Genomic DNA, 12,789 nt, shown 5'->3' with positions numbered 1-12,789 from the left:
GTTAGCTAGTATTTGAATGCATATTTTGAAAACTTAAGACGACAACGGACAGCCGTGTCTTACTCCTCGTTGGATAAGAACAGTTGGCGAAATGTAACCTTTATTAAATATAAAGCGTATTACGTCGAAATAAAAAGTCTTAACCCCATTGTATAAATGCTGGACCAAGTTAAATTCAAGAATATTACTATCAAACGTCTTTTCTAAGTCGGCAAATAAATTCCAGCCAGAATATTTTGCGTTCAAATGGATTAGTTTTATAATTTAAAAACAAAAACGATCTGGGTTTTTTTAAGAAACCGGCTTGAGTAATGGGTATTCGGGTGCACTTCTTTTGGACTATTTGCAATTGCTTTTGTGGCAATTTTATAATCAACATTTAATAAACTAACAGATCTCTATCTGTAAGACTCTCTACACCTTGTTTCAGTATCAATCAGGTTATTTTATTGTTTAATCTTATAGGCATATGTTTAAAACTTTAATAAACATTATTATTGTATTAGGATTTTTTTCTACTTTCACTTGTAAAACGGGTTACCTTAGCACGGGTAAATTTATCACTTTAGCTTCACCTAAGGCTGTCATCATAATTCAAATTAAATATGTATAAAGAAACACAAACCTTCTGACTTGTCATTGCATGTTCCAGCTGCAGTGTCTCAACCATAAAGGTGCTCAAATTGTCAGATTGCTGTCCCCCTGCAGTTTTGAGGAAACTGATTGCTATGTCGAGGTTGTCCAGAAATCGGCACAATTCTGGTAGATTCTTTATCTCTTCGCTTATCTGTGTCTTTACAGCTAATCCCAAGGTTTGCTGAGAAATTAGTGTAATTATAAGTTCATATTGTTCCAAAATTAATACATTATAAATTTGACTTATGAACTAAGATCGCTATATTTGGAACTATCAGTTTTTGCCTTACAAAAGTCAGATAAAATTACACAATAATTTTTGAGGGGTAAAATGAATCAAAACAATGAGTAATGTTTGGTACCTGCGGAATTTTTTCTTCCAAGTTTTCGAATACTGCAGCATTTGTAAACTCTGTCCGATATACCATTTGTTCAATCTAAATAGCAGAAAGGACATGCATGTGCAGTTGTTCTATAATTAATAAAACATCTCTATAAAAAACCCATGGAAAGATCGTTCTCATCACTATGTTGTTCTATGGTACTGCATTACAGTTACTACCAAGACAAATTATCAACACAATAATGCATATTTATAAAATAAAATTACAGTATAAGACGCATTATAATGTTGCTGGTAACTTTCTCAAGACTTATTATAATATTTCTAGTAACTTTCTGAACAGACATTAAAATATTGCTGGTAACTTTCTCTATAACCTAATAACAACTGCTGAAAAAACACAAAGACGTCTTTGTATTCTGAAACACTGCATGCTAATATACCTGTAAGTAATATCCCATGTCAATTCTAGATTTTGAGAAGAGGAACCTGTCCATGATCTGACGTTCGAGCCCAGCAAAGTCGTACTCTATCTTTGTACCCTTACCCATCTCAAACGTGTACTGACAGTTGGCTAAGACGAGGGGTAGAATATCCTGCTCAGGGTTATAGCTTATCAGGTGTGCGGACGTTACCTCCAACGGGGCCACAGTCTGAATGGAGGTGCTCCTCCTTTCATAACATATAGTTTAAATGTAAATATGTATGTACATGAATACATGCAAAACTAACAAGAAGACATACCTGTAAATAACAGTCACAAGCAGATGTGTATGTATATGAGCATAAAAATATAATAAATAAGACAAAGAAATTATAAATTGATTTATATTAAGTACTTATACATTTAAATGCTCAACGGCAGGCAGTCAGGGGTTGATCACCGTGGTGGGTGGTTGTTCTTATTTCAATTTGTTAGTGTAACATAACCTATTTACACTTGAAGCGTGGCGGAAGTTGCGCAGTAAGTCATTGCAACTTCGAAGCCCATGCAGATGATCAACAAGCAGCTTAGCTGTCGAATATTTTTTCCTCCTACCCACCCCACCTCCTTTCTGCCTGTCCAACGTTACTCATATTGTTTACACTTCATATACGTCCAACTTTGTTATTTGTTTGCTAATATTGTACAGTCAGAAAGGACTTTTTTTGTACGCCCAACTTTATGGGACTTGAACTTATTATTTCACTCATATTCTTAATTAGATAAATGTAATCATACAATAAATATTTGCTGGTATAAATGCACCAGCCCTTTTCAATCCAAAATCTGTTAGTGGTTCTTGTCCCATTAATGAACTCCGGTTGTGAGAGCGCAAATATAAAGCATTTCAAGTTTTTAAGGGTCTGCCAGTGTCCGTGCCTATTGAATGCATCATAGCTTGACCCCTCTGTGTCTTAAAAGTGTATTAAATGCCATACGTAACATTAGTAAGAAGTGACCACAATTTCCAGTGTTTTCTACACTTGAAATGCAATCACTTACCTCCCAGATTCCTTTATATAGCTGTGTAAAAATTCATTCTGTTTTCTAAATAACAAGTCAAGCATTGCATATGAGCAAAGTCCAGTCTCAGTGCTTGATGGAAGGAAAACTGACAACGGTGTTTCCATTGAAACTGGCTCAACACACTGATGCTTTGGAACAACAATGCTTCCAAATTCTGTTGTACATACTGCAACAAACAGGAAACATGGGTAAATAATTATAGCTTTCTTTACAATGTTCTCTTTTAGCATGCTTGCTTATTGATAATCTATGGTAAGATTTAGTTATTGTCGCAATGACAAAAGTTACATACGCTTAAGAGAGCTCGAACTATGACAAACACAGACAAGTGTAAAAGAAATTTGTCATAATTTTATGTTATGTGCATTAGATTAACAACCCTTTACTGTTCAACTTTGTCCTTCTAAGCCAGTGTCTGATAATGCAAATCACTCGGATATATGCACTAAAATGACTTACCATAGAGTTCAAGCAGCTTGCGAGTTATATCCCAAGCATGACCAAAGTCTTGCAAGAATTTCTCAGTGTCCGGGCCAGCAAGTTGGTCTGTATTAAAATATAATGCATAAGTCAATTCATTTTAGAATTGGGTTACAGCCAACCTTAAAACATAGGTCAAACACAATCAGGAACTTTCACTAGTATGGCATTGGTTAAGACACAATTGCTAAAAAAACCCACCTTTTATCATGTCTTTGACTAGAATTGTGTTTGCTTCAGCTTTATCTAGTTTCTTTTGGAATTTTTGCAGCAATATCCTCTGAAGACCAATAATGCTTGGAATGAATTGTATGGCTTGTAGAATGTGGTCCTGAAATGAAATATTTCAGAATAAATACATAATTTCATATGCACTTGAAGAAGAACTTGTTAAGCAATCAATACCATATTATTTGTCCTGTGCAGTAGCGCAGTTTCATTATTACTGCATTTTTTTTTATTTATATGACAACTTTAGATGTTGTTGTGAAAGTCAGATATGTGATTATCACTAAACAATAAAAACATCCCAAAACGCCGTAAAGCAGAGTACACCTACAGGACTTCACAATCCACACGTCTTCTTTACCATTTCATTAAATAAACTAATTACAAATGACATTGTGAGGAAAATTATACTCAATATCAAACAATACCTGTTTAAAGAACAATCTTAGCACTGGAAGTCTGTCGTTCCCGGATGGATTCCTAGTTTCCAGGTCTTGCCTCATATGCTCTATGGATAATGGCGTTCTGTATCTCCATACACGTGGTATTTCTTCCAGCTGATAGGGACTTTCGGCTTGTTGCTGGTTATCCGTCTCGTACAGAACACACATTAGTGGATTGGAACCTAGTATATATTTAGAAAGATATTAAGAGTTTAATGTGAATCTAATTGAAAACATTTAAAAACATAAATAGAACAAGAGCACTTCTAGCCGATGCCACTGCATGCCCCTCAATGTAGATAATACTAGCATAATGATAGGAATTGCTAGTTAACTACCCATCGTCACTTTTAGGATGTTTACCCAGGTTGATGCGAATTGATTTCGGAATAAAAACGACTACTAAATTATATGAATAATACAAACATATTGCAATAATATTGTATTGGAATCGGCACCTACCTAATCTCTGATCAGTAGCAATTACTTGGTTGAAATGTTTCAGGTGATGATCAATGCTCTGAAAAAATGAAATGCATAAATTGCCAATAACTACCCAATGTTTACTAACTTGACACTGTGTACACTTATTAAAAGAATGTGCTTTAATTTGTAGGAGATGGGTATCAAGTTTTCACGCTGGTCAACTCTCCATAACTTATAGCTGATAGATATTTACTTTTTCAATGAAGAGCGTTAGGCGGTCACTCTTCTGTTTTTAAGCCTTACTCAACAATAATTTAGAAAACCTTGAAAACTACCGGGAAAAGTCCATTGGTCAAAAATTATCCCCCCCTCCCCATCAGTTTAGACGCACAAGGCAAGGACCCAAACGACAATGAACTAGAGACTAAACATTTAAGCCACGGTTTTGGTCTTTCTACAAATTACATAGAGATGTGCTTAGTATCTTGCAACTTTTGCATTTAGTTTTCAATGTATATCTTGAACTGTTCTAGTTCAAAGTTAGAAGTTTTGCACTATAACGGCTATGTTGTAGCCAGCGACACCGACAATGAAACCTAAGGCTATGACAAAGCCTTAACCTTTTTCAGTAAAATCAAACTAATATTTACCTGAAAAACATCCTGTAAAAAAACAAGAGAAAACTGTTTCTCCCACGCTTGTCTCCCTTGTTTGGTTCGAAGTTGAGCGATGTCCCCGTGAACAGTGGTTCCTTAAAATATAATTAAAAACTCAATGATAAATGAGTCTATGCAAAAACGGTCACTATGTTAGTTTTCTTCATGTATTGAATACTACACATGCATCATGATATCACATATTTTAAACAATAAAACATTATCAACTTCTACCAGGAAAAATTTAAAGCTTCTAGACACTAACATACCTTCATTATGTTTGACCATGATATTCTGGATGACACAGTGCATGAGCAATAGGACGTCATCTACACTCCGGCCAAGGGCTCGATGTAGGTACCCGATGTCGGTTTCAATGTGCTCCCAGAGGAATTGCTGGATATTGCCTTCCTCAATGTCCGGGCAGACAATCGAAACCATCTGTAAACGAAGTTTGATAAATACGCGAAGCATACCTTTTTACATTACAACAGGAACTTTAACGCTGAATGTACATGTACTATTATTCTTATCATGGTACAAACCGACTGAATGTTATTTAGCAAACAAGACGGGCTTGTTCGGAAACAAAAACAGACGTCTCCCATAATGCTTGTCTCAATCTGTTGCCCTACATTTAAGGTTGGAATATATATAATAGGCGGTTCGTGTTGTGTCAAAGAGATGAAAATTAGACACAAGTGTTAAGAATATCCTTGAAAACACAGATCATGGTATCACCATTTTCCTAAAAAACGGTAAGTTCAAACTCGCGAATATTGCAGTGTAACAGACAGACCATTCCACACATTTTTGAATTCATGGTTTACTGAATTACCATATTCTCTTCGCAGTAATATTATCATTGGTAGCTGACCAAGTTTTACTTGGAATATAGAATGCAACCGTAATTGAGACTTTTCTGTATATATTAGTGAATCATACTTTTTAAATAATGTTTTAACAGTAACGGAAGGCAAATGAGTAATGGCACCCAGCGGACACTTAATCCATGGCTGGAACCTTTGACATTGAACTGGAATGTAAGTTTTGCAATTCATCTGGGCATGATGAATATTTGACTAGAGTTCCATAAAAATCAAACAAGAGAAACAAAGCGTAAAGTGTACATAATCATATGGCTAGAACCTTTGACATTATGCCAACATGCTGGGTTCAGCACGTTGTCTCGATGAAGTGAAAATCTTACCCATGTTTCATGAAAAACCTTCAAGGATACGGAGATAGTAAACCATCATGCCAATTTATGACTCGAATTATCCACGCTAAAACAATGTTTTCCCTGCATAACAATGAGAGAGACTTTATTATTTAATGTGCTACACCCTGGCCTGCATCTTTTTAAAACACGTTCCTGTGACCAGTCCATCCATGATGATTTAATCTAATGTAAACGTCAAAACGTTAACTACATTGAATCATAAGTAAATTGAGAAACAAACCCGTCGAGAAGGCCCTATGAACATGGACATGTGTAGTAACAATCGGATCACGCAGCAGTGAAGAGCCGACAGCTCCCTAACAGGTCGTAGGGGCGCATTGGGAACCGCCCGGCCCAAAATGTGGCCATGAAGTGTGTTGTCTCCCCTAAAAAGATGTGTAAGGCAAACCATTAATGTTCATGAATAAATGTAATTCTTATGGCTTACAGTACCTTTGTTTCACATTAATAACTGATTTGAATGCCTTTTCAGCAAAGGAAATGCAAATATCAATATGCCAGAATTATAGAACATCTAAAGGAAAATGGGTTTGCAATCAAGTTGATATGCTTTTTTGGTATCCTTAACTCATAAAGAATTATACTTATAATAAATACCCGGCATGTTTCGAATTTCCTGGTAAAGCCTGATGGCCACGTCCGCCGATATTTGCACCACATTCTTTACACTTTCCAACTTCAGCGGGTCTCCCGCACTTAAATACATCATGCTTCAGATAAGTTAAAAACGTTTCAAATAAGACATGCTTTTATATTAAAGAAAACGACAGTGCCATCACTAAACAATTATCATTCAGAGTTATTGGCTTTACATGAGCGATCGTCTCTGGCAACATGTTAACCAAGTTTCATTTGAATACCTATTTCAGTTATGGCCAAGATTTAAGTTTTTGCTCATCAACGCCAACAATGACACCTGGACTATTACAATACTTCGACCTTTTTCAAAACAGGCGAGCTAAAACTGGCAGTACAAGTAAAGCATAAAATAAAGCGAACCTTTTAGTAAAAGCAATGAACTCTCAAACATTTACATTAACCCTAGTTTTGATCAAATTATTTTCATCAACAACTTAATTTCAAAAGGGAAAGAATATAAGTATCTTCCATGGCCGAGAGTGTAAGATAGGTCCATTCCGACCCGAGCGTAGAGTGTTTTGCGGAAACGAGGTTTACCGAGTTTCCGCAAAACACCTTGCGCGAGGGTCGGGATGAACCTATCTAACACGAGCGGCTATGGTAGATGCTTTTTCTCCCACCTCAGTTAAACAAAATTAAGTAAAAATGTATTTTTTTGCCGGAACTCTTTTGTGCTTAGTAAAAATAATTGCGTACGGATATGCAATAATCCGTGGTTGTCATGGATATTCGCGCAATGAATCGGAGTATGTAAATGGTCTGATCGGTCTTTAAATAGTTCTATTAAAAAAGAGTGAAGCATTATTTCTTGAAATGTGTGTGAAAACTGTTTTCTGGTGACATTTGGAGCGAGAAATAATTAACTCGCGTTTTAAATATTGCCACCAGACAAGGTTTCCGTGATGCGCTACAGACGACAGTCTTCAACAAGGGAGGTAATTACAATGTGGTGACCATTAAAAGAAGTTCCATACGGGCATTTTATCTTCGCCCGTGGGCAAGATAAGAATTTCTAGCATGGTTAAATTAATGGATCTACTTATCTGAGGTGGGAGAAGTGTTTCTCTTTCACATTTGAATTATATTTTGAAACCTCTACCAAGTGGATATCTGTCAAATACTATTAACAATTACGTTACTCACATCTCCAATCACATACGCGTGTCCATTCGGACAGCCTGAAAAAAGAAAGTACACATAAATGACAATATGCAATACTTTAATGGCATTACAATGACAATAAGAGCGCCAACTGTCACAAACTACGCCCGTCCTACTTTTAGGCCACTGAGTATGGTGATGTGTGTTTATCACAATTTAGAGAGCAGACATTATACAATGTTTGCCAATTCAAGGGTCATATATCTAGAGTGACTAAGGCGACATGACTTGTTATCGAACCTGACCGAGATTTTCTGCACATATAAAATCGGACCAAATTTGTTGATGATTGGACACAGAATTTACAAGCAACTGATCGAACGAACGAAAGTTTATTCAATGAAACGCCTCCAGCCCATAATACATGTTACAATGCAAATCAAATATAACAAAATGCATATATGTAACTAAATAAGAGTTGTGTCTCTTGGTTAACAAGTTAAGTGTTATCTATAGCTAACATGAGTTTTTGAATGTAAAGAGCAATGGATATAATATGGGTAACATTTTCCGATGCCATCATATTATAGAAATGAAAAATGTCAGTATTTCCACTATACCAAGAGAACAAATAATTTTCCCGGATGTCATTAAATCTTGAACACTTAAAAATACATGATATTCATCTTCAATAACAAGTATGTCTTTATCCAATAAACAATAAATACAAAAGCGATCATTTCTATCAATACAAAAAATCGACCAATTTCAATATGAAGTTTATGACTAGACGTTCTAAATCTTGCCAATGATTTTCGTACAGGAAACGGTAAACTGATATTAAGGTATCTTTCAACATTCAATAAAGACTTAAAGCATTTATAAATATCACAACGTGAGGAATTATTTACATCACCAAGCCATGTTTGTCTACAACAATCAGCAATTCTTATTTTAAAATGACACATAAATATATTTATATCTCCCACATCCTGGGCAATCCAAGCATACCCAAAGCCATATGTAAACAAAATTTCTTTTATATAAGTTGCCCAAGTACGCCTACCTAAACTATCCAGATTTTTTATCATGATATATGAATTTCTAGGGATGCTATTTTCAGGCATTTGTAACAATACTGATTTTAGATTTTTTCTAAAAGCAAAGGGCGATAATTATTGAGTGACTCAAACGAAATGGCCGATTAACGAACTTGTCCAAGATATTGTTCCCACAATATGACTAAATGTGTTGATGATTAGACACAGGCTTTTGAAGTAAGTGATTGGACAAGAGCAGCTATGGGTAGTTTCTATAACTAAAGGGCGACAACTCTAGAATGACTCAAGCGATACAGCTAGTAATCATATGTGTCCGAGATATTAAGCCTATACAATTTCTGAGCAAATTAGGTGATGATAAAGCAAAGGCTTCTAAACTTATTGATCGTACAATACTTAATAAAACAATCAGTTGACCAATAACAGGGTTTTATTTTGTAAATAAATATAACCATATGTTTGCATTATCCAATGGAATAGCAGGTAATAATACACATGCTTTTATATATAAAAAACACATTTTGCTATAGAAATTCGTTCCCGCAAAAGAGATTATCGTCTCCACCTGCGATAATATCACGGCACAAGAGGGCGATAATGGCATAATTGGCCGACGAAAGCTTTTTAAGGGATTTAAACGGAACTATCGGTGCAATGATAATGACATACGTAAAACCGTTATTAACAAGCTCTGTGTTTCAGTAACGATAACTACCGGGAACCGCACGGGAAGTTTACTTTCGGTGAAGGACCCTCGTGTCAGGTTTTAAGTGGGAAACGAAATCGAGTATTTAGGGGATTCGATTGTGGGATAAGATAAAACCGTTCTAAAGGAAGTTAGGACTGCTAGTTGATACCGGGATATTTTCAGATATTTATTGCTAATTGAAAGCATTGTTTTAATATGACGATCACTGCTGTTATAATTATGAGTTATTTGACATATTTTAATAACTTTAAAATGGAGCCTTTTCTATTGTCAACTGCATGCCTTCATATGATTACACAGATTGGAGTTATCTAAATCTGATCCAATAAAGTTTATTGTGCAGAAAAGGCGCTAAACCAAATCTGGATCAATTTTAGTCAATTGCACGCTTTCATACGGTTACATATATTAAAAATGGATTCCGAAAAGTAATATACTTCATATAAAATGTAAATGACTTTCAACTGGCCTCCAAACAGTCCAACGCACACAATACTTAATCGATCGTGTTACCCACATCATAACTCTTCGTTCAGAGGCTGAAGGGGTGTGAAACTAGGAACTAAAGAAAAAAAAGGTTTGTTTTTTTTCAAATCAATGCTTATTTGCATTTAACGTTTGTGGCAATAAATTAACACAAAGAAAACATGTTTTATCACAACGGAACATGAAAGTAATATGTTTGGCATAAAAGGTATAAAACCATATGATGATTCAATTGCAGGTGGTGGTCGTTATGTCTGGTGCCAACGATATACCACGATTTAGTATTGAAGACGTCCTGTCGGACTTACAGGAGCTGTGCAAGAAAGTGCACACCACTAACCGTAAGTATGTGGTCACACAGAGTAGGGCCATTAACACCTTTTCCCTATACGTATATATAAATTGGGTGCGTAAATAGCTGCGTTTGAAACCGACCCTTTGAATGGTAGCATGATTTCAAGTTATCAAAACTGAATCCTAAAATTAATTAGTAATGCACTTCCCATAACATCCTTTTAACCAAAATTGTATCTCATAGTCAACTGCACGCATTACTTGTATGTTTACACCGTTTGAAGTTAACAAAACTGGATCTCATCTAGTAATGATAAACCCATAAAAAGCATTTAGACAAAACTGGATCCCTTATAGTCAAATGTACGCAGTACGTAGTATGGCTTCATCGTTTGCAGTTATCAATATATGTCGTCTGGCAATTATCTACCCATAAAATGAATTTTGCCAAATGTTAATCCTTTTAAGTCAACTGCGCGCATTACTTAGTATGGCTACATGGTAAGAAGTTATCAAATCTGGATTCCATATTGAAATGGTATACCTACAAAATACATGCATGCATTTAACCAAAACTGCAAGCTCTTTAAGTCAACTGTCCGATGTAATATGCTATGCATTTTGGAGTTATAAAAACTGGATGTCATATCATACTAAATATTTAACCCAGAGAGCGATTTTAACTAAACCTGGATCCCTATATAGAAACGCAATACTTATAAAATGCATGAAACCAAAACCCTTTAAGTAAATTGTACGTTTCAATATGGTTTCAAAGTTTAGAGTTTGCAAAACTGCACCCATATACTAGCACTTCTATGCCCTTAAGATGCATTTAATACAGACTAGATCCCGTAGTACTTACTGGCCATACTTATTATCTCATTATAAAAACCCTCCATCATTTACAGAAAGAGAATTTTAACGACATTAATTGATTTTGAATCACCTTTATCATTTAAATTTGTTTTTAGTATTTTGACGACATTATCTGATTTTAAATCCCCCCATATCTTGAAAAATGCGAAAAACATTTCTAATATAACCTCCACGAGCATAGAAGGGTTTTGTGGATTTTTACTTATTCTGCTGAGAAATGTAAATTATTCCAGCAAAATGGTTAGGGTCATTCAAACCCAGACTATTATACAACTGCTCCTAGACTTGATCGACCCCTAGCTGTGCTCACATATTGAAAAAACAACAACGTCAAAATCAGCCCGGGGTGACGCGCACCGAGAGCGCATCACACCTTAATTCGCTTGTAGCATGTAGCTTCATGTATACAGTTGCTTAAATGTGGTACAGGTTAATTATCTGAAATTCCAAACCTAGCTCGAATTAAGGAGATAATTATGTATCCCTATAACAAAACGAAAAACATACGATAAAAGACTGGATTTTCTGCTCCTCGATTAGCCAGCATAGCTTCTTGGATTTCAGCAAAATCATCTTGTGGCATTGTCGGCAAAAACATACCCTTCAAGGAAATAGAAAAGGCAAACCATTGGATAAAAGCAGATACAACGTGTCATTTTATGGATAAAGCAAGCAATAATCAATAAGTAAGCATCAACAAACATTTTATGCTTTCAGTAACGTTATAGTCTATATCTTAACATGATGATTTTTATATTCTAAGTATTCCTACATCTTGTACAGGTATGCCGTGGTGAGAACGCCAACGCTTCTATGTTCTTCTTTATTTCTCAGTCAAACAATGGCAATAAATAAATAATGATCAAAGTCAGAGTTGTAAGCCTTGCTATTAATGTGCATATTGTCTCTAGCAACATGTAATCTCACGTTTTACTTGAATATTTTTAACGTTTTATAGTTATGACAAAAATGAAAGTTTTTTTACGACACCAAGGTTATCCTTTATCATTTACTATTTAAAAATACAGACGAGCAAATTGAAATTGCAATTTATTATGCTCAGGAACTTCATTAGATAGATTTATTTTTATAGGGGGTTATTTCATCAAGAATCTTAGAAGCAATTTCGTACCTGAGATTCCTTCACCAGAATTACTGCATTTTTTTAATCCTTCATAGGTAACACTTTGCTCCTAGGATTCTTGATGTAACAGCCCCCTGAACACAATATTATACTATAGTTTACAACAATTTTTAGATGCATTGAAATCATTAAGTACAAAGCGAAAGCTAAAACTATACCCGTATATCCTGTTCCCCTCGAATCATTGCTAGAAGTAGGTAGAGAAGAGTTCTGTCTCCATTCAGCTGTGACAATACCGTCATACAATGTACGATCAAACATTGAAGGCCTTGTCGTCTTGTATCAGATCCTTGAATTGTCACCAAGTGTTGGGGTTCAAGTTCATTACTCATCATGAGGCGCAGTATTGGCTGTAGAATAGGAAATTCACAGCTAAATAACAATATAGAATATAGAACTACCCAAACGTGACTTAATATCATGTTATGTATAATATCATGTTATGTATTTAACATACAACAAAATATTTTTAGACTGTAAAAATGTTGGACAAAGTGTGGAGATAATTTAA

General features: G+C 35.3%; 1 protein-coding gene across 7 annotated transcripts in view; it reads right to left on the bottom strand.

Annotated features, from left to right (window-relative positions):
* LOC128237273 (E3 ubiquitin-protein ligase rnf213-alpha-like) overlaps window positions 1–12,789 on the bottom strand; it is a 117,591-nt gene that overhangs the window by 4,479 nt on the left and 100,323 nt on the right. For all 7 annotated transcript variants that reach the window (XM_052952636.1, XM_052952637.1, XM_052952634.1 and 4 more), the window contains 15 exons: window positions 12,437–12,628; window positions 11,642–11,735; window positions 7,748–7,782; window positions 6,563–6,660; window positions 6,186–6,330; window positions 4,992–5,163; window positions 4,717–4,817; window positions 4,103–4,160; window positions 3,626–3,822; window positions 3,171–3,300; window positions 2,949–3,035; window positions 2,466–2,655; window positions 1,423–1,651; window positions 999–1,073; window positions 626–817 (listed from right to left, as the gene is read on the bottom strand). In XM_052952636.1, the coding sequence (XP_052808596.1) occupies window positions 626–817; window positions 999–1,073; window positions 1,423–1,651; window positions 2,466–2,655; window positions 2,949–3,035; window positions 3,171–3,300; window positions 3,626–3,822; window positions 4,103–4,160; window positions 4,717–4,817; window positions 4,992–5,163; window positions 6,186–6,330; window positions 6,563–6,660; window positions 7,748–7,782; window positions 11,642–11,735; window positions 12,437–12,628 (1,995 nt within the window). The remainder of the gene's footprint in view (window positions 1–625; window positions 818–998; window positions 1,074–1,422; window positions 1,652–2,465; window positions 2,656–2,948; window positions 3,036–3,170; window positions 3,301–3,625; window positions 3,823–4,102; window positions 4,161–4,716; window positions 4,818–4,991; window positions 5,164–6,185; window positions 6,331–6,562; window positions 6,661–7,747; window positions 7,783–11,641; window positions 11,736–12,436; window positions 12,629–12,789) is intronic.

Source organism: Mya arenaria, chromosome 6 (genome assembly GCF_026914265.1).
Source record: "Mya arenaria isolate MELC-2E11 chromosome 6, ASM2691426v1".
NCBI classification, from domain to species: Eukaryota; Metazoa; Mollusca; class Bivalvia; order Myida; family Myidae; genus Mya; species Mya arenaria.
The sequence above is the reverse complement of the archived record's forward strand: the minus strand, read 5'-3'. Positions and strand labels throughout refer to the sequence as shown.